The 18,767-nt window shown below is 38.8% G+C and overlaps 1 protein-coding gene across 4 annotated transcripts in view; it reads right to left on the reverse strand.

The window, feature by feature from the left end:
- Window positions 1–9,878: 9,878 nt before the first annotated feature.
- PIK3R1 (phosphoinositide-3-kinase regulatory subunit 1) overlaps window positions 9,879–18,767 on the reverse strand; it is a 60,105-nt gene continuing 51,216 nt past the window's right edge. For all 4 annotated transcript variants that reach the window (XM_021534414.3, XM_021534417.3, XM_021534416.3 and 1 more), the window contains 5 exons: window positions 17,960–18,102; window positions 17,510–17,686; window positions 17,345–17,413; window positions 14,925–15,095; window positions 9,879–14,456 (listed from right to left, as the gene is read on the reverse strand). In XM_021534414.3, coding sequence (XP_021390089.2) covers window positions 14,267–14,456; window positions 14,925–15,095; window positions 17,345–17,413; window positions 17,510–17,686; window positions 17,960–18,102 — 750 coding nt within the window. In that variant the 3' untranslated portion in view covers window positions 9,879–14,266. The remainder of the gene's footprint in view (window positions 14,457–14,924; window positions 15,096–17,344; window positions 17,414–17,509; window positions 17,687–17,959; window positions 18,103–18,767) is intronic.

Here is an 18,767-nt window from a genome sequence, read left to right on the forward strand (position 1 = left end):
TTGTCTAATCAACCCTCAGTATTCATGGTTTCCCAGGCTAAAGAATTTCACAGCTCATCTATATATTATTTGTATTTATATGCTTTAAGTTAACCATCTGTTAAGTTTGTTTGATGCCCCTGGACTTGGTGTTCTAAGAAGCAGTAACTAGATTTTCTATTTGCCTTTTCTCTGTCTTTCAGAAGTGGTCGTGCCTATCACACCTCCTCATCAGCTTCTTCACTGAGCTAAAGCACCCTAGTCGAATTTATGTCATCTTTCAGTGAAGCTATGCCACACCTTTGACCACATTTGTCATTCTATCTCTACTTTTGCTCGCTTTTTCATATGCTTTTCATCTGCTTTTCTTCATGACGAAGAAGACAACAAGCATACGCAGTCAAAGATTCCCACTGTCTTTGAAACAGCTGAGTTGTTTACCAACTTATGAACTGAGCTCTTTGGGACGGGTTCTATATAAGGGCTTTCTCACACGTTCAGGTTTGATAAAGCAACACTGAAGTGTGAAGTTACACTGACAACCCAAGAAAAAATAGGTGGGTCTGTACGAGTCTTCAGGCTGATTGTCGTCATGGTGCCAGGGAGGGCTCTAGCAGTGACATTTACCTATAAATACCTACAAAAAACACACCATAAAACCAAACCAAACAAGCAAATAAGCACAACCAAAACCAAGCAGCTTTTAGAAGCAATGCAATTTTAGAAGAGGAAAGGTACACCACCCTTTGACTTTATGACTAATGAAAAAAGCCACTTCCTCCCCACACCCCACCCCAGTTATCTCCACAACGAAACAAGAGACAGAAAATGTTGAACCCTCCAAAATAAGGTAACCACCAAGAGAAAATGTTCTCACCACGCCCTGAAATTTGCTCTTTTATCAACTGCTTGCCCCATCCTGAAAGAGTGGGGTTCCCGATGACTGTGTGAGACAAGCATCTGATTAAACTGTCAATTTGCACTCTCTCCCTAACTCCCACCAGTCTATTTTTTCAGACAGGGAGATGAACAGGCAGAAGAACTTAAAAGGACAAAATCCACCTTGTGTGAACAATGTATAAACAAAATTTATAGTTCAGATTCAAAGGACAAAGTGTAAGAAGAGTCAAGTTCTCTAATTGGGAAAGATAAGTTCTCCATTGCAAATATTATTCAGGTGCAGTAGATGCAATCAGTCAGGCACACAAGGGGAAAAGGTTTCTATGTCACTAGTACAAAAGCACTCCACAGAAATTTGTGGCAGAAAAATTAGGTGAAACAGATAATTTACAAAAGCACTTACAAAAACAGTATCATCAGATCTAGATAGATTATTTAAAAAGTTGTCAAATAAATAGCCTAATGGATATGATGACCATTTTTTTTGTTGAACAGCATTTGAACAAGTGCTCCTCCAATAATTTGTGAAAGGGATTGTCTGAGTGAAGTTTTAATGTGACTTTCCTTCTGCTAAACTTTTTAAAATCAATATCCCTGATGCAATTTTATTACTCACTCATAATTTTTGCACTTTGATACTGCTCCATTGGAAGTGATAGGAGAAGATTTTCTCCTTAATAGATTATGCATGTTTTCAAAACTGGGAGGCCTGACCAGTGGTTTTATTTCAGCTCCATTTTAAAATGTTGGTAAAGAAAGCAGAAACCATTTAAAAATATTCTGTGTAGCAGGTAGGCAGAGCTAATCACTTTAATTAATACCAAAAATAGTGATGTGAATGGCAGCCAGCTCTACCTGTAGGGTAGATCATTCTGGGGAGCCATTTTGTGCTGGGATTACATGGGATCAGTGAACCTAAAGAGATTTTTTTGCACAGCTCCATCATGTATATTTGTTCATTTTTAGTTCACACCAATTTCTATTGTGATTGAAGTAGTCTTTAGGGAAGGGGTCTGAAACAAATAGCAAAGAGTAAATAGCAAAGCAAAGAGTCTTTTCTAACTTGAGTTTCCAACCAGTGTAATAGTCAGTTATGCTTTATGGTTAGTCTTTTATGCAGCCATAAAAGATTCTAATGCATCCAATGGCCTTTTTTTTATTGCTGTGTTCAAATGTTTGTGCTTCCAATTGAAAAGACTAGGCAGCATTGAGTTTTTCAGTAGAGTGGAGACAAACCTTTAATTTCTGAATTGATAAGATATGATTATGAATCTACCAGTTCAGTCTGGTTTATGTGTCATACTCACATCTGGCTAGGTTTGGTTTCCTGTTCTAAGTTACATATGTCCAAAGCAGCAGGTCTGTCATTTCTATGCTTGCATGAGATGGTTTTTCATGGTCGAAATATCTCCCAGACTTTGATACAGATTCACAGTGCAGACAAATTAAACCAGATTAACAGTGCAGATTTACAGTGCAGACAAATTAAGCCTTAAAATGTGAATATTGATCTAAAAATAGTTCTGATCCAGATATCACTTCTTGATCTGTGATACTCAGTGAAAACCAAAGAACTCAAACTGCCTATAGAAAAGCATCACACCTTTATAACTATACAGTTACCCATATCTACCCAAAGCCTGCCTAGTTTTCTTGCTCTAGACATGCAGTAATCGTTGAAGCAGGGATGTGAGTTCAATCTTCCCTTTTATCTGCTGAGTGACAAAATAACCAAGCATTATAATCAGTTTTCTTTATCCAAAGGAATATTTTTATTTATTTTATTTTATAGGTGGAGTAAAAGCCATCAATGAATTGAAGCTATTTCTGTAGTGTGGTGTAAATTGCATAAAGCATTCCCCTAGAGCATCTTCTCTCTGGCTTCAGCCTCTGTCCACTGAATACTCTCCTAGATCTTACATGTGCTAAGTGACTACTAGGATGGTCACTGCTGGTTAAAAGGCTTTATTAGATGGAAAATTAAGTCCTGCTTTTAGTTTGAACCTCTGTATGGGCCATTCACTTCAGAGTTGAACTTGATGATTCTTGTGAATCGCTTTCAACTCAGAATATGATTCTGTGATTCTGTGATCCGTTAAAGGGTTCTGCAAAATTCATAACCCTTGTGAGGATTTTATATGAAATAAGTAAGGGTTTTAAACCAAGAATTTCCATGGAAGAACGATTCTTGATTAACTCTAATTTGTGCACACTGAGTCTTTCCTTCCTACGGTCTTTCAGGGCTCATGACTAAATTAATTTCTAGGAAAGGACAGACAATGACGACATCTTGCTGCAAAGTATGTCATTTATATGACACAGGCATATAACCTTGGATTATTAAATGCATCAGCACTAACAAATAACTTTGAATTGATAAAGATGTTGGGCTGGAAAACTTTATCCTCAATTATCTGCAGAGCAAAATTAAAAAGATAAGTCAGTCCAAGGTTTTAGAAGACTGTGTGGACTCCTGGACATATTTTTGTGCCTTGACCCTTCTGCTTGCACTTAAGAAGATCCACCAGGAATATAATTCACTACAAGTGGGTAGCTCAGGAAAATAATGGAAGAAAATAATGGAAGAAAACTTGTTTTTTCATGTTTTAGCCCCTCTCACAGTGGGAGCTGTTTCTCAGAGCTGCAGAGCTAGGTTTGCACCAGCATCCTTAGCGATGGTGATGCAGATAAACTCAGCTGAGATTTACGCGCTGGGCTCCGGAGGTGCCGCTGGAAGCGGAACGGGCGCGGGACGCGGCGCGGGCATGGCCCAGGAGGCAAAGGGTGGAAAAAAGGTTTTCTTTACAAATTCCCTGGGGCAGCCAATCCAGGTGCCCCTCTGGATAGTGTAATGAGTTGTAGCAGGGACCTCGGAGCAGCAGCTGGAACGGCAGGAATGAGGAAAGTCCTGGAGTAGTAGATGAGCTGTATCAGAAACTCAGCGTCTGTAGCTGGAAGCGCAGGAGCGCTCCTCAGGCACTGGGTGTGGGGCTGCAGGGAATTGGGGAAAAACCTGGAGCGGAGAAGCAGAAGGGCTGGCCAGTGGCAGCCTGGCTCCTGAACATGGCAGGGAGAGGTTCCCTTAGAGGGGAAAGGGGCTCAGGGAACCCAGGGTGTCCTGAGGCACCCGAGCAGATGGCGAAGGGTCCCTGACTGGTGAGGCGGGTGTTAATAAAGTCCCAGGTCAATGGCCACGCTTAAGAGCAGAGGTAGGAGGCAGCAGGAGACTGAATCCCGCAGTGGTGGCCAATTTTTCTGGCAGTGACCACAGCCTCTTTTACCCCGAATGCTGAGAGAGCAAGACAGAGCTAGGAGCTGCGCCCAGCCCTTTCCCCCAGCCCCAGTCTTGTGGCATCTCTGCCCTTTCCAGGAGAATGTCCCTCGGCTACCACAGTAAAGCCAGCCGCACTCCCTCCCCTTCTCCACGGTTACTTCTTTTCTTTTTCCTAAGTACGGATTGTTACTGTTTTTTAGTAGCAAGATGGGAGAAAAGGCCTTAAGAGAAAGAAAACACAAAAGGAAAAATCTTAACCTCGAACAAATATGTACAATAGGGATGGGATCTATCAAGCTCCATAGGTGTCTGTTCTGGAAAATACCTACAGCAATGTATATCACTTGGGCAGCATAGTTACTTCTTTACTGAGGCATTGACATGGATTTTTTTGGCTTATCCAGAGGCTTTTCCTCAATTTTATACTAATTTCAAAAGATGCTTGAATTTCAGAAATTTGGGAAGAGTGGCATTTTGAAAGGAAGACTATTCTTTGGCACGGTCTGGCTAAGAAGCTGAACAGCTTTTCCTCAGGCCTGAGGTCATGTTATTGGATGTATTCCAGTAAGAAATGTCAGGTGAGCCTTAGGTCATGGACATTACAGTCACTGTGTCTCCAACAGAGACATGCTGAAGGAAGCATGTGCATATACACTGGTATAGTGAAAATAAGGGAGAACTTGTTCATGTAATTGCCACAGCTAACTGCCTTCCCCGTAAAAGGAGCTCTCTTCAACCATCCTAATAGAGGATGTGTTCTTCAGTGTTTGACACCACAAGGAAAATTCTTACTATCAAAATGTTAATAGTAGTCCCTTTCTTTTCCTGTTTGCTCCCATATTTTGTAAGTGGCTATTTGGAGTCAGGGTTACTCAGGAGTTGCCTCACACAGCTGTCAGAAGGGCACAGAGGCAAATTGTGTCTGGTCTCCGGCCACACCCTGCTGGAAGTACATGTGGCCCAGCCAGATAAGAGGCACTTTTTCCACTGGAGAGCCATGGACAAGACCTAGCTCATCCGTGCTTGCCAAGATTACAGTGCAAATTTGACATGCCATGACAAGATTTCTGTTTTAGTAACATTATTATTGCTAATGAAGATCAAGACATTTTGAAATATCAGTGTCATTTAATTGTATTTGTACACAGATGGCCTTTTTTTTTTTTTTTCTTTAAATCAGTTTGTCATCTCATTCTGTCTGAAATACTCACAGCCCTGCAGGAGAGTGGCTGTACAAATTTGCTCATTAACTAGGTCAGTCTGTTTCTATCTAGAAGCAATAAGTGCTTGCCCAGAAATCTACAGTGCCTACCATAAAGAGATGAATGCAGTGAACCCACTCTGAAGATTTTACTGACGTATCCTGAGAAATCCTAGTGCTCAAGGGTTGTTTGTCAAACCCTGGCTTTCTTGTTTACATTGCTTCTTATCAGTAGAGCAACAGGCTGTTTGCATAGCAGCTTGTCTTCTTTCATTTCAAGACTTTTGAAGCGTCTCCCCAAAATGCTCCTGCATTTGACCTGACACTGGATCTGCTCTAGCCACAGAAGTTATTCAAGGCCTGATCTCCCATTTCATTGGATGGGGAAACTCCCCAGGCTGTCTGCAGACTCTTGCCAGTAGAACACTCTGAACTGAAAGGTTTGGTTTAACTGGAGTAGGTATGCACACACTCATGTACCCAAAAAACACCATAGAACCTGCCACCTTGAATTTTTCACATAGTAGACCCTGGGGGATTTCACACAGTTCTTTTGCCCTGAGGTAGAACCCAGTCTGACTGGGAGGTAATTTGACTGAAATCCTTCCTATCTTAGTTTTACTATCACGATACCCCACCCTCTGGTCTTGGCTATGAACCAGCTGGAAGGAAAGAAAGTCAAGTTCCCTAGAACTCCCCAGGATATGGAAGGAAATATAGATGTGGTGGTTAACAAACTGATTTTATTTGGAAAAAAACAGCAGCACCTTCTTCATCCATGTTTTTTCAGTGACCACATGGCTGGCAAGAGACGAAATTATTCCTCAAAAGACACGTCTATAGCCCTCACGAAGACATGCTGTTGGGAGGCACTGATAAGCCAGGTCTGAGGCAGTACCAGCTTTTTCCCTGAAGCAGTCAGAGAAGGCGGTAGTATCATGGCATTACTGCTTATCTGGATTCCTCTGTGTGGAGTTCAGCATTACATCTCCAAGGAAGATATGGGCCATCATCTCTTTGAACCTGTCTGTCACCCTTGCAATTATTATGAAAAACCCAAGTTCTACAAACCAATTAAAATTTCAGAGCCAAATTAATTATCCTTTATCATTATGCCTAAGAGCAGTACTAAGTTGGTACTGGAAAGACTAAAACTGAACTGCCTAATAGAAAGGAAGAGACTGAGTTCATCTAACCTTAGCCACATTAAAGGTGCACATCTAGCATAAGCCATTTTCCTGTGCTGTCCTTCCAGTCAATGGAACAATTCCATAGAGTGATTCACTGCATCCTAGGAATCGTGCCTGAGGTAGGTGGGGTGAATCACTCTGGGAAATTGCCTGGCTCTCTGAAGAGAGTTTTGCTAGACAGCTTTGATGACAAGCCTTTCTTTATGTGCTTAAAATTAGACAAGATGAATCCCACCTCTAAATGTTCAAACTCAATGTCTTTCTGAAACAACTAAGAGCTGCAAATTGCATGAGAATGCCAATCCTGCATGGATTTCTCAGGCAGGGTGGAAGGCAACTGGACGGTGCAGTCTGGGTGAGAGGTGCTTGCTCAGCCTGCAGTGAGAGGTGCAGAGCTGCTCCTCTCACCTTTGCTCCCAGGTCTGGCTCCAGTTCTGACACCTGCTGATTTGCATTCCTCTTGTATTTCCACATCATGCTCTATGAGGTCTCTACTCCCATTCAGTCTTACAACAAACAGGCTATTAAGAGTTGCTCTACGTTTTAGATAGGTAAAGCTTATTGCTCATTGCTATGAGTGCAGTGACAGGCCTATGAAAGCCATCAACTGCATAAACCACTGCCATGGGTGCTGTGCAGGCAGGGGTAATGGATGACTCTGTCACACAAACAAGACACAATTCCTGTGGAACTGACTCTCAGTGCGTCTGTTTCACCTAACACTGCTGGAGGACTTCCACCAATTACAACATGAATAAAAATGTGAAAATTATGAATCCAGCAGTATTTATGTTATATCAAGCACAAGATTTGGGGGGAATGAAGTAAACCATGTAGAAAACAAAGATTTATAGAGGATGAAATGCTCTCAGGTATGAATTCATTATCGTTCTTTTCAGGCTATGGACTTCTAATGAGTTAGGAATATAAGACACAGGACAGTGAAATCATCATCTGAATTAACTATATTCATGTCCAGTTTTGTCAATATTTTTTGTTCAAAGACTTGATAATGGTAGGCTTCATATCCTTTTATATAATCCCTGTTAAATTTTACTCCTGTAAATATTTGCACATTTAAATCAGTAGCCCTAAATGCCTCCCTTTTTAGTATGCAAAGGTAATTTCTTCGTAGAGGACAGAGTAGGACAAGTGGTGGCAATGCCATTCTGGCAGAAAACAAGCCCTGGAGTAGCCATGGATAAAAGCCTGCTTTTTCAAAGAAGGGCATTTTTGGTTATCTCATCACTTGATCAGAGGTCAAAAGGTTTTTCCCTGCAAAGATTATCCACAGTTTAAATAGTGGCTGATCAATTAATATCTGTTTATCTAGGTCTCAACAGAATTTCTCTTTTTGGTGGTCTATGTATTTGAGGACATAGGTCTTCAAAGGGATTAAAAGAGACACCAGAGCCACGCAGTGTTCCCACAGCTCCTGCTTTTTGTTATATCAGAGGAAATAGGGAAGGCCTGATGCCTCTTACACAGCCCTCTTACACAGCCCACATCTGCCTGGAATCATGTCTGACCTCCCTCTCATGCAAGCTGTCCTGCAGAGAAAGGAAAACCACTTATTTTTAGCCTTCTTCCAGTCAGGGAGGCTGGAAGTCCCTGCTGTTTGCTATTTTCTCAGTTTGCACCCTCTAAATGAGGGAACGGGGCCCTTGTGGTAAATGTTAGCTGTATCCTCATGGCAATCCCTTCAAAAGAGTCCATATAAGCAAGAGGGGCTCTTCCCCCATGATAGCTGGGAGGGCCATTATGAGCAGTGGTAGGTGGCCCAGGGTTTCAGAAGAACTGTTCTCCTTGCTCCTGCCCTTCTGTGCCCGGCTGCAGCCCTGGAAGCACCTGTTGGTCCATGCAGAGCCATGGAAATGGCAACAGTGAGTCTCAAAACTTCCCTCCCATTTTTTGGCTTCATAGCTCAAATAAAGGGATTTGTGTGAAGTTACTTGCACACAACTTTGCATGAGCCAAGTAACTTTGGGAGAAAAAATCCCAACCCATGAGCATTCCCAAGCCTTTGAAAATATTACAACCATTTGTATCTGCACAAAAAGAAAAAAAAAAGATTTAAGCAGTTTTCCTATGATTCTGTGACCATCAAAGTTTAGCAAGAAAGCAGAGAAGGAGAATGATGGACTATTTGTCTGCAAACAGTAGAAATATAACAGCATTTTTGCAAATTACTTTTCTAGCCTGCAAAATTATTTCTATACAATGTATGATACTGGCAGGAAATCTGCCAGTCCATCAATTTTTCTGGATTATGATCCATCAGTCTTAATTTCTCTCCAATAGATGATGATAGATGACACATAATTCACTACTTACTTCAACTTATTTTTCAATGATGACTCTGGGGCTGCAGAAACTTTTGTGATCCTCAACATCAGTTCAGAGGGCAGGAGTGAGATAAACTCAGTGTCAGTATAAAATAATCAGTCTTCTGAGAAAACTGCAACAGATGCAAGTGCTGGAGGTCTATCCCCACTTGCTATTAAGCAGGCTAAAAATACAGTAATAGCCCTTAGTCTAAGTTTCTTGTAAGAATATGTAAGGACCAGTGACAATGTTGTGGTTATTAAAAATTGTTCACGTCTGTGCTGTATATCTGAGTCCAGGGTATTTCTACATTATTGTGTGAGCAATATCTAAGCAAATGGAATGGAATGAAAGCCTTTTAGAATGGAAACCTTGGACAGAATGGGAGTAGGAATCTCTTTCTTCTTCCAGGGTAGCTGGCTGACTTCCCTGGAGGAACTCTCTTGGAGCAAGATGTGAATGAACTCGAAGAAGTCAGAGACCATATACCAGTCATGAGGGGAAGCAAACAATATTCACAATTGCCCTTACCCAAACCCCACCCCTCCAATACTTCCTCCCTCTTCTTCAGTCTTATGCTGGGTTTCACAATTAGATGCAGATGGGAAGCTGGTAAATTACTTTCAGTTGCAAATTCTAACAGGTTGGGTTCATGGAAATCAGTGACAGAACTCACACTCTTTTCAGAAGAACCATAACTTTATCTTCACTGCAAGAGGCAGATCACAGATCATGAGTATTGTACTGTTTTTGCAATAGTATGAGATGAGCAAAACTGTCATTTTGTCACTGTTTGACATGAGATTATTTTGGAGCTACTCAACTACCTCATTCAGTTCAAGAAACAAAATGGCTGTGAGTCAGCTGAAATTATTTGCTCCCTAGTTCCTCTAATAATAAGAGTATTTGGGTATCATTTTCAAAGAAGGCCACATATAAACAGGAAGAGTTAGGCAAGGATACTGGTAAATAGATATCACAGTCCTTACTGAAGCCTCAAAAACTGAACTGCAGTTCCAAAACAACCTTTATTCTGCTTAAAGACTTATTACAATTTTTAAAGCAACTCAAAAACAAGACACAGCTCCATCAACTCTACAGCTTGAACAAAATTTTAAGGAGGCATGTTTTCACTATTGCCTTGTAAAGGCAATTTACAATCCGCTTTGCCCTCCACCTCGTCAACGACAATTTTAAAACAAAGTAATCTTAATGTTTTAAAGACATGTAACAGAACAGAGCTTTATTTTCAAAAAAACAACAATAAAAAAAATAGCAGCATCTTGGGCAGCTAATGCAATCTCATCAGGACAAGTGCAATGTAACCTTACCAACTCCTACAGTTTAGTCTCAACTGCAGTAAACAGAACATGACTCTACATAAAATGCTGCACTTTGTAACCTTGTCCCATGGGAGGCATTATGCTTTGAGCTGCCCGTTTCTAAAGTGACCCTGAAAAAAACAAGTATCAGGATTCACTTTCCCAACTTAAAACCATGCATAGCAAAAGCACTGTGTGAAAATCGGCAGTTTTCCCCATTAGAAGCATCTGAATGTTTTCCCAAGCATTATTATTTCATTGCCAATTACAAGACAAAGCCATTTTTTCACTACAGAACAGTTGACACCAAATAGAAAATCTGAAGATTTGGTTTTACAGATTGCTTGACAAGATAACGGAACCATACAGACAAGCTTTTTTTTTTTTCTTTTTTCTTTTTATTTTTTCTAAAAAGAAACTATCCAACAACACAGAAACTCAGTTTTCTAACTGTATCTGGAAACATGCTGCACCCACAAAGGTCTAGTGTGCATGTGTGTGTCTTTAAACAAAGTTAATTTAAGATGTCACTTACTAAATTCAGTAAAATGATCATGTTCTGTGAAAATGCATCTATACTGGGAACTGTTCATACATAAACACATCAAGTGTGTATGAGTATGCACAGATATGCACCCCCAACCTGAAAATTCGTATTTCAGCTGAATTAATTCAGAAACTTTTAATTTTGCCTGTGAGTTTTGGTTCTCTTTACTATGTGTCATGCCTTTAAAGGCATTGTGAAAGAGATGCTGCAGTGCAGCATAACTCAGGGATTTAAAATAAAACAAAATGTTATGCAAATCAAAGAAAAGAAAAAAATAACAGAAGAAAGCCCATCCATTAATTATATTTGATGAAAAAATTATGCATCCATAGAAATACAGAAAAACACTGTGTTTCTTCAGTTATATCCCCATGTTTTTTTTTCTGTATATAGTAGTCTGAGATCAGATCAAAACTGGAGTGAACAATATGGTACATTAAAGACAAACAACTCTGCAGTGAATAGGGCCTTTGGCAGGACTTAGCTCTGTGCATTAAGGAGGAGAGAAATGCAGAGGCCACACAATATGTAAGTACCAAAGAAAACCCACTCATGCCAATTTGAGGGTGTAAATGATCCCTGCAAATTGCACAGACCCTGTGTAGGCAGAACATCCCCTTAAGAAGCCCCAAGCACTCATCCTTACAACATAGGGCTTTTTTCTCATTGTTGCTTGTGCAAGAAAAGCAAGTGTCAAATCTGCACACACACTATTTTTTTTCTGCTACAGCCACACACAAAGAGAAGTTGCACAGCACACAGGAATGAATTATATTCCATACTGGGCTGGGCATGCTAAGGATATGGCCCACTGACATAGCAGGGGTTTTCTTAATATGAAGAAAAATTAGATCCAAATGCTTTAATTATGATAAAATTTCTTGACAAATGCTACGTGAAACATCATTTCAGATTACATATATTTTGCCTACAGAGAAAAAAATATGATTTTTACTCTTAAAATATTTAACATTCAGAAATTAATATATGTCCGAAGAATATCTTGGATTGCTATAAGTGTTAAACTGCTGTATATTGAACAAATCTGTAACTTCAAGCCCAGTAGTATAACTGGCATGCTAGAGTAATTGTTGGTGTTTCTTGTAGTATAAACCAGTTATTAGTATAACAGATTTAACAGATTCACATGGTCCTATAGGCCTGAAAAAAGTGTGGAATGAGAAAGAGAAGGCATGAAGACTAAACTTCTATTCAGGAAAAATATTCAGAATAATTTTCTAAGTGATGACTATCATGAAACAGTATTTGTTGGATTTTGTTTCCTGATATAAATTCTAGTAAGAAAATACACCTACAGGAAAGCAAAGACAACCCACCCCCCCAAAAAAAATAGACCACAAAGTCAAAATAAAATCAAAAGCCTTACAGCCTCAGAACTGAAGTAACAATGTAAAAATGAAAATATAATATAACAATTATTGGAAACTGGAAAATTTCTTATATTATTTCCAATAGCTTATAAAGCATTGTGTACTTTGAAATAAAAAACAAAGGATCTCTAACCAGAGCTATTATGAGAGAACTCCATGGGTCTCATTCTTTTGATTGTGTGTGCAACTCTCTTTAATAGTAATAGATTTTATCTTTTGCATCTTGGGGGAAGAATAATTTCATACGCTCACTTACTCAAATCTTTTCCAAGATTTCTCTGAATGTCATTACTTCACTGATTTACTAAGTGTGAGTTTCCTCAGTGATCAGGACAATAAATAACGATTGCAAACCATTGACAGTGAACTATCTCAGGATTATGGGTAACTCTGTTTTAGTGACATTTATGTATTCGTTTCCCTTAAATGAAACAAGATTTTGTAAATAAATCTCTGGTGCCCTGAAATTAGGGAAGTGTTCACTTTGATACTGCCTCAGCGTACAGACTTTTGAAAATACATATCATGGCCTAACAATTTTTAAAAAAGATATTTTCTTAATTAGTTCTATACTGTATCCAAATATTCTCAGTAGAGGTGGAAGCTTTTTTTCCCCACAATACTAATACTAAAAACAAACCTAGGCAACAGATTAGAGAAACTTCCTTCATGTGAAATGAAAATACCCTTACAGGCTGACAAAAATTCTGTCACAGGAGGTCAAGAAGTTATTTATTTACTGTGAAGGTGGATTCACTCTGAGATCCAAACTATCTACACTCTACACTGCAGTAGCAAAATATCCCCATTTTTTTCTGCAGTCACTATCAAAGAAGGATACACTATTTTTCTTGTCTTCTCTATATAATGACAATCATGACAGAAGTTCAAAATGCTTCAAGAACCAAATGCAGCATGGTACCGTATTCTAAAGATATCTCTGAAACAGCATTGTTGGACTCAGTGATATTTTGTAATGTTCACAAAATTTTATTGAATTAAGCAGCTTTGAAGCTTATCAGGCACTGCCCAACAAAGTATTCAGTAAAAAAAAAAATTATGAACTTTTTAAACTTTGAGCTAGGAGCTCAATATTCTATACAATGAAAATTGTAAAATATTTAATAGTTTAAATTCTCAAGCCAACTCTTGCTGGCTCCTTGTACATTAAAATAAAACAAAACAAAACAAAACAAAACAAAAAAAAAAAAGGTAATCACCAGGAAGAATATCCTTAGGGAAAAGAAATTTTAAAAAATTAAGAAAAAAACCAAGAAAAACAAGCTTAATCTGTAGATATGCTTGAGAGAAGACTACAGCCTAAAGAAAATCCAGTATTGCATAGCATAGTCTAAAAATTCAGCTTTCAGCTAACCGAAAAGGAAAAAATGAAGCAGTTTGGTATTGACAGTTTCCATCAATGACAGTTAAGTCATCCAGTACTATGTACATTATTATACACTGTATGCCATTGAAAATCCTGTTTTCTTCAGTCTTAAATATATTCTTAAAACAGGATTTTTAATCATCTTAACAAAACACTTCCTGGCACTTTGCTATTACAATTATTCTGAACAATATGCTGTAACTGAAGTCCTTTTAAAGTGTCCCTTAGAAATGAAAGTGCCACTCTGCTACATATCATTCACCAGAAACCAAAATAGAACCACAATGCTGTATGTCTGGATCCACTGAGTGCAGCAACACCATTCCAAGTCAGATTGTGACCACGAATTCCAATAACTGAATCACACAGACCTTTTATACCTTGTGTCCAGATAATCCAATGTTCTAGCTGGTAAAGCTTCAGAAGTGGTCATATACAAGCACCATGCTTAAAGGCCTCTATGTCCCTGCAGGGAGATCAGGTTTGGATTTTTCTCTTGTGTTTTTCTTTTATAATTACAAAAAAAAAAAAAAAAAGCACTTAAGATTACAAACATACATTCACAGCATAACACTGTGAGCTCTCCCACTGCAGTTGTGAAGGAAATCTTTAGTCCCATCTGAAGACAAATAGCTTTGATACTGCAAATTCTCAAGTAAAGCTGAAAGGAGCCTTTTCTCTCCAGAGGCCTCAATGTTGCCAAATCCTTTCTTTAAAAAAACCGACAAACAACCCAGAGTATTATGATCTTCATCGCCTCTGCTGTGCGTAAACTGGGTAGGCTAGCGTGACATTGAGAGAGTCATTGTGCTGCACAAGTGATGTGTGCTGGTAATGTAGCACCAGTTCTTTGAGCGAGTTGTACAAGTTATATGGCTCTGCAAATCCATACCCAGTAGGTGTTTTGTTTATCACACAGTGCTTTACTTCGCCATCCACCCTAAAAAAAAAAAAAAACAAACAAAACCAAAAACAAACAGTTTTTAGTTTTCAGAACAGTGAAATTAAGATAGAAAATAAGGTATTAGCAATTCATCTTAAGATGCTAGTCAGTACATAGAATTCCTCTGTTTTGTAGTGGGATAATGGTAAAAACCTATGTTTAGTCCAAATTCGTGAATATCATCCTAGCGTAGGGATGAAGGAGATAAGCAGGACTTAGCAGTTGCACAGAAAGGAGAGCACACATGTTCTGGATTCCCCTCAGAGTGAGGCTCCTGTGTGGGAATGGCATAGGTTGGAGCTGTGTAGGAAATGGAGCAGTAATAAGAATGGCCTCAGGACACCTTTACCTGCTTCTAAGCCTAAAGGTCCAGGAGCAATTGTGCCTATTCAAGTGACTATCTGCCCCCAGCTGAAGGTAGCCCCTTGCATGTTGGTTATATCATTCACAAGTTAGGGTACATACACAACAGAGCAGGCATAGCAGCCTTGTTTGCTGCTCTCTCGAACAAGGAATGTTCCATCTCGTTTTCCCCGCAGCAGATTTTCAGCTTGGCTTCTATTGATATTTCCTACATTCCATGTTCTCTCATCGTGATGGGGCAAGTCCTCATCATCTTCTACCATAGAGTATTGGCTGTTTGAAAGAAAAAATGTGTTTGTGAAACGCAGAACAAAAATCCACTAATTACGTAGTCTTCCGTATTACAGTGGTTAGCAGGATGCCTCCTTGGTAAAACTAGGGATTTAAACTAAGTAATACTGCACCGTTTAAACCACTGGATAAAAGTAAAACATAAGCTCTGTTTCTTGTTTCTTTGAAGAACACTCATGTAAATTTTAGGAAGAATATAAAAAGATGATGTGTTATTTTTCAGAATATGCTGTGAGCACTTTAGTACTTCTGCTATTGCTCACTGTTTTGGTTAATAGCCAATCCAACAAAATCAGTACCCTGTGAGTCAGCTTCATTTCCAATGATTGGAACACTTGGTCAGCAGTGAAAAATCATGCAACATATCAACTACAGCTGCTGCCTGGAGAACCTCTGAGCAGTTGCACAGGGAGGCATTAATTATTTACAGGGGAATGGTTTTGTGAAAAGGTGCAAGAGTAGAGTGCTTTCTCTCTCTCTCCCTCTCTCTCTCTCCTTCCTGCCCCTTATAAGGAGATAATGAAAATAGCATGCAATACATGCTTCTCTACTAAATCAGCCACCAACCAATCAGAGTAACAGAGAACCTTTGAGCTAAAGCCCACCATGAAAAAAGAAGCATCTGGTTCAGCTGTGTGGACATCACCTTGAAATTCTGCAGTTCCAGAGCTCCCCGATTTCACAATAGCCTGCAGTGGTTAGCTCTGTTCAGCTTGCAATAAGTCTGTGTTAGGTTAATGCATGTATTCTCTATGTAATGGGCTTTTAATTTTCCTTGGTCTAAGAAAAGATGACTTCTCACTCATCCATGGTTCTGTTTTTCTGAAGATTCTCGAAGTAGTTTACAGAAATCAGCAATCACACACAGAATTCTACTTTTCATAAAGAGAAAAGGTTATTTTTTTCCAGATAACACTATCTCCAGGTCCCTTATCGCATCACTCTTTTGACCTGCACGACATTCACATGCATTCAGTAGTGGCTGTGTTTCCAGCCAGCATCTAGAGAAAGCAATTCTTGTTTTTCATCCTGCTTATTATATTGGGGGATTTTTTTCTGCGATACAACTTCAGAAGAAAAGCCATATTCTAAGTTTAATTTTTCAGCAGTTACCAGACTTGCCAGCAAGGAGTATCAAAGTGAGATAAAATGAAAATTTTCTTCAAACAGTTTCACTTACTATTTTGATGCTACACTAAACCCACAGAGTGTTCTTTGTCTACTGTTTAAGTGATAGGGACACTAGTGGGGACAGGTGCCTACACATTTTACATCTCATCTTTGAGTTGTGCTGAGACTGAGAAACCAACATGGCTTTAAAGTATGCATATCATTTTTTATCTCCTGCTTTTACCACAGCGATAAGCACAATTTCCAGGGTAACAGTAGGAATTTATTTATTAATAATAAACCAAGCCAAATGAAAATAAATATGGACAAGGCCAGAATGCAAGGCAGAATGCACTAGAGTCATTGTCAGTCTGCTGCTTTCATATTATGTTCAACCAGGCAGAATAAAAGGGACTCACAAGAAACTACATAGGCAGAAAATGTTGAGACAATTTTGATTTTTCTATTTGTTCATTTTTCACTGTTACTGTGCTTCAGATATTTGGTCTACACAACACAAGCACTTTTTACCTTTTTTCCCAGGAAAGAAAAGAAATGTATTCATCAGCCTAGCCTCTGTCAGAACCTACAGTAAACTAAACTATTTGAAATGACAGCATACTACCCTGCCATTTTCCATAAAAACAAAACAGAGGATATTCCTCAGCACATACAAATTTATCATCTCCAAGCAATGTGACACAATGATGTGAGTACCCCTAATACTGGATAGCATCATGGTACCCACCGTTGAGACATGGAAAAAGCCTGCTCATGCCTAGAGACCTTCTGAATAATTTATCCATCATATGACATCTCTCTAAAATACTAACACCTCATTAACTTAATTTTGCTGGCAAGGAAAAAGACACAGGTTACATTTCAGTTTTTTGCTACAGTAACTTGATTATGCACTTCTGTGAAAAAAGGAGGAGAGTAGAGACAGCAACCTTTCTAATACTTGCATTATGTAGGCTGTCATCTCTTAATAGTATGCATTGTTACTGAAGACCTAGGCTTGAGATTTCCTCTGTGTGGTCCAAGACTAATATATGCGTTATCTCACTTTGGTATTTAGGTGATTTGAAACACCAAAAATATCTAAATCTCTCAATACTTACTCTTCTGCATTTTCATTTCCAAGCCATTCATTTAGCTTCTTTTGCCGAACGCCTTTTTGAGTCAGCCACCTGAGCAATAATGCAAATGAAATTAATTTTTAGTCATAAAAGTTGGATACCATTAAAAACCAAACAACTTAATATTTGTTAATTCATGATACTTACATCAAGTACTGATCTCTTGTCTTCCTCAGCTGTATGAGGTCTGGCTTAATGCTGTTCATACGCTTGTCTATCTCTCTATATTCAGCTGCTTGCTTTTTTAAGTCTTCTTCTAATCTACGCCTGCTGTCCACAATTTCACTTATCCGAGACTTCAGTTTTTCATAGTTGTGCATGATTCTAGATGGAACAATGTGGTAAATTACACTCTGATTTCTTATTCATAACTTTATAGTCTGCTATTTAGAGGTGTAGACACCTAAGAGAACAGATTATTTCTCTAAATGTAGTTATACATTTTGCCAGTTCATGTCTACCCTATTTGAGGCTTCTTAGCTTACAACTGAACAATTTCAAACTTGTAATCTTGCTTCAATTTTAGGCAGACCTATACTTGGCATTATTTGTTTTTTCAAAAATCATACAGTTTGATATTCAAAATCAAATACTGACCTTTGTATTTCTTTTTCATTTCCTTCCCGTTTAAATTTTTCAATGTATTCCTTACTGTATCTTTCTTGTGTTTGGCACTGCTCTTCAAATATTTTTATTGTTTCATTAAATGCCTCAATGGCTGTTCTTTTCATTTGAATTTCCTGAAAATAATATAATTGTTATTACAGTTGTTATCAGATAAAGGGGAAGATTTACTGGCTTGTGTTACAGAAACACTTCAGTACATTGTAGAAGAATTTCCTTTCAATATCGCTTTACCAAAACTTATTGTGTCTGCTGAGCCTCATGGCATAGAGACAACAAGCCTGTGCGGAAGGTTACCACAAGATTTCTATTATGAAATTTATCAAGAAATAGAACTGCTAAAAAAAGAATCAGTTACAATCTTTGCTTTGTATAAATAAATTATGCTTAGAATGTTATGGAAGTACACTTTGCCCTTTGTATGAATTCGAGTTGTTAGAGGCACACCTGGCTTTCTGAACTAAAGGTGGCCTTGACAGGTCTCAGGAGGTTACCTAGTTTACCCTCCTGCCCCTACATACCTAGTTGGTAGCCAAGTCTTAAGTCATTAGTTCAAGTCGGCAGCAATTCTCCAATTTTCTTCAATTCTTTTTAGGTGTATTTTCTGCACATTTTAAAAAGCAGTCTGGATTCTGGGACTTTAAAACTGGACTTTCAGTGGGACTTCAAGGCATGGCTAATAATTGATTAAGCTGAAAGAGGCAGCTTTTCATTCCTGCATTTTGTCTATACACGTCATCTCTTTATACTGAATAGGTAAACCAGACCCTTCAAAAACTCA

The sequence above is a fragment of the Lonchura striata genome, chromosome Z (assembly GCF_046129695.1).
Source record: "Lonchura striata isolate bLonStr1 chromosome Z, bLonStr1.mat, whole genome shotgun sequence".
NCBI classification, from domain to species: Eukaryota; Metazoa; Chordata; class Aves; order Passeriformes; family Estrildidae; genus Lonchura; species Lonchura striata.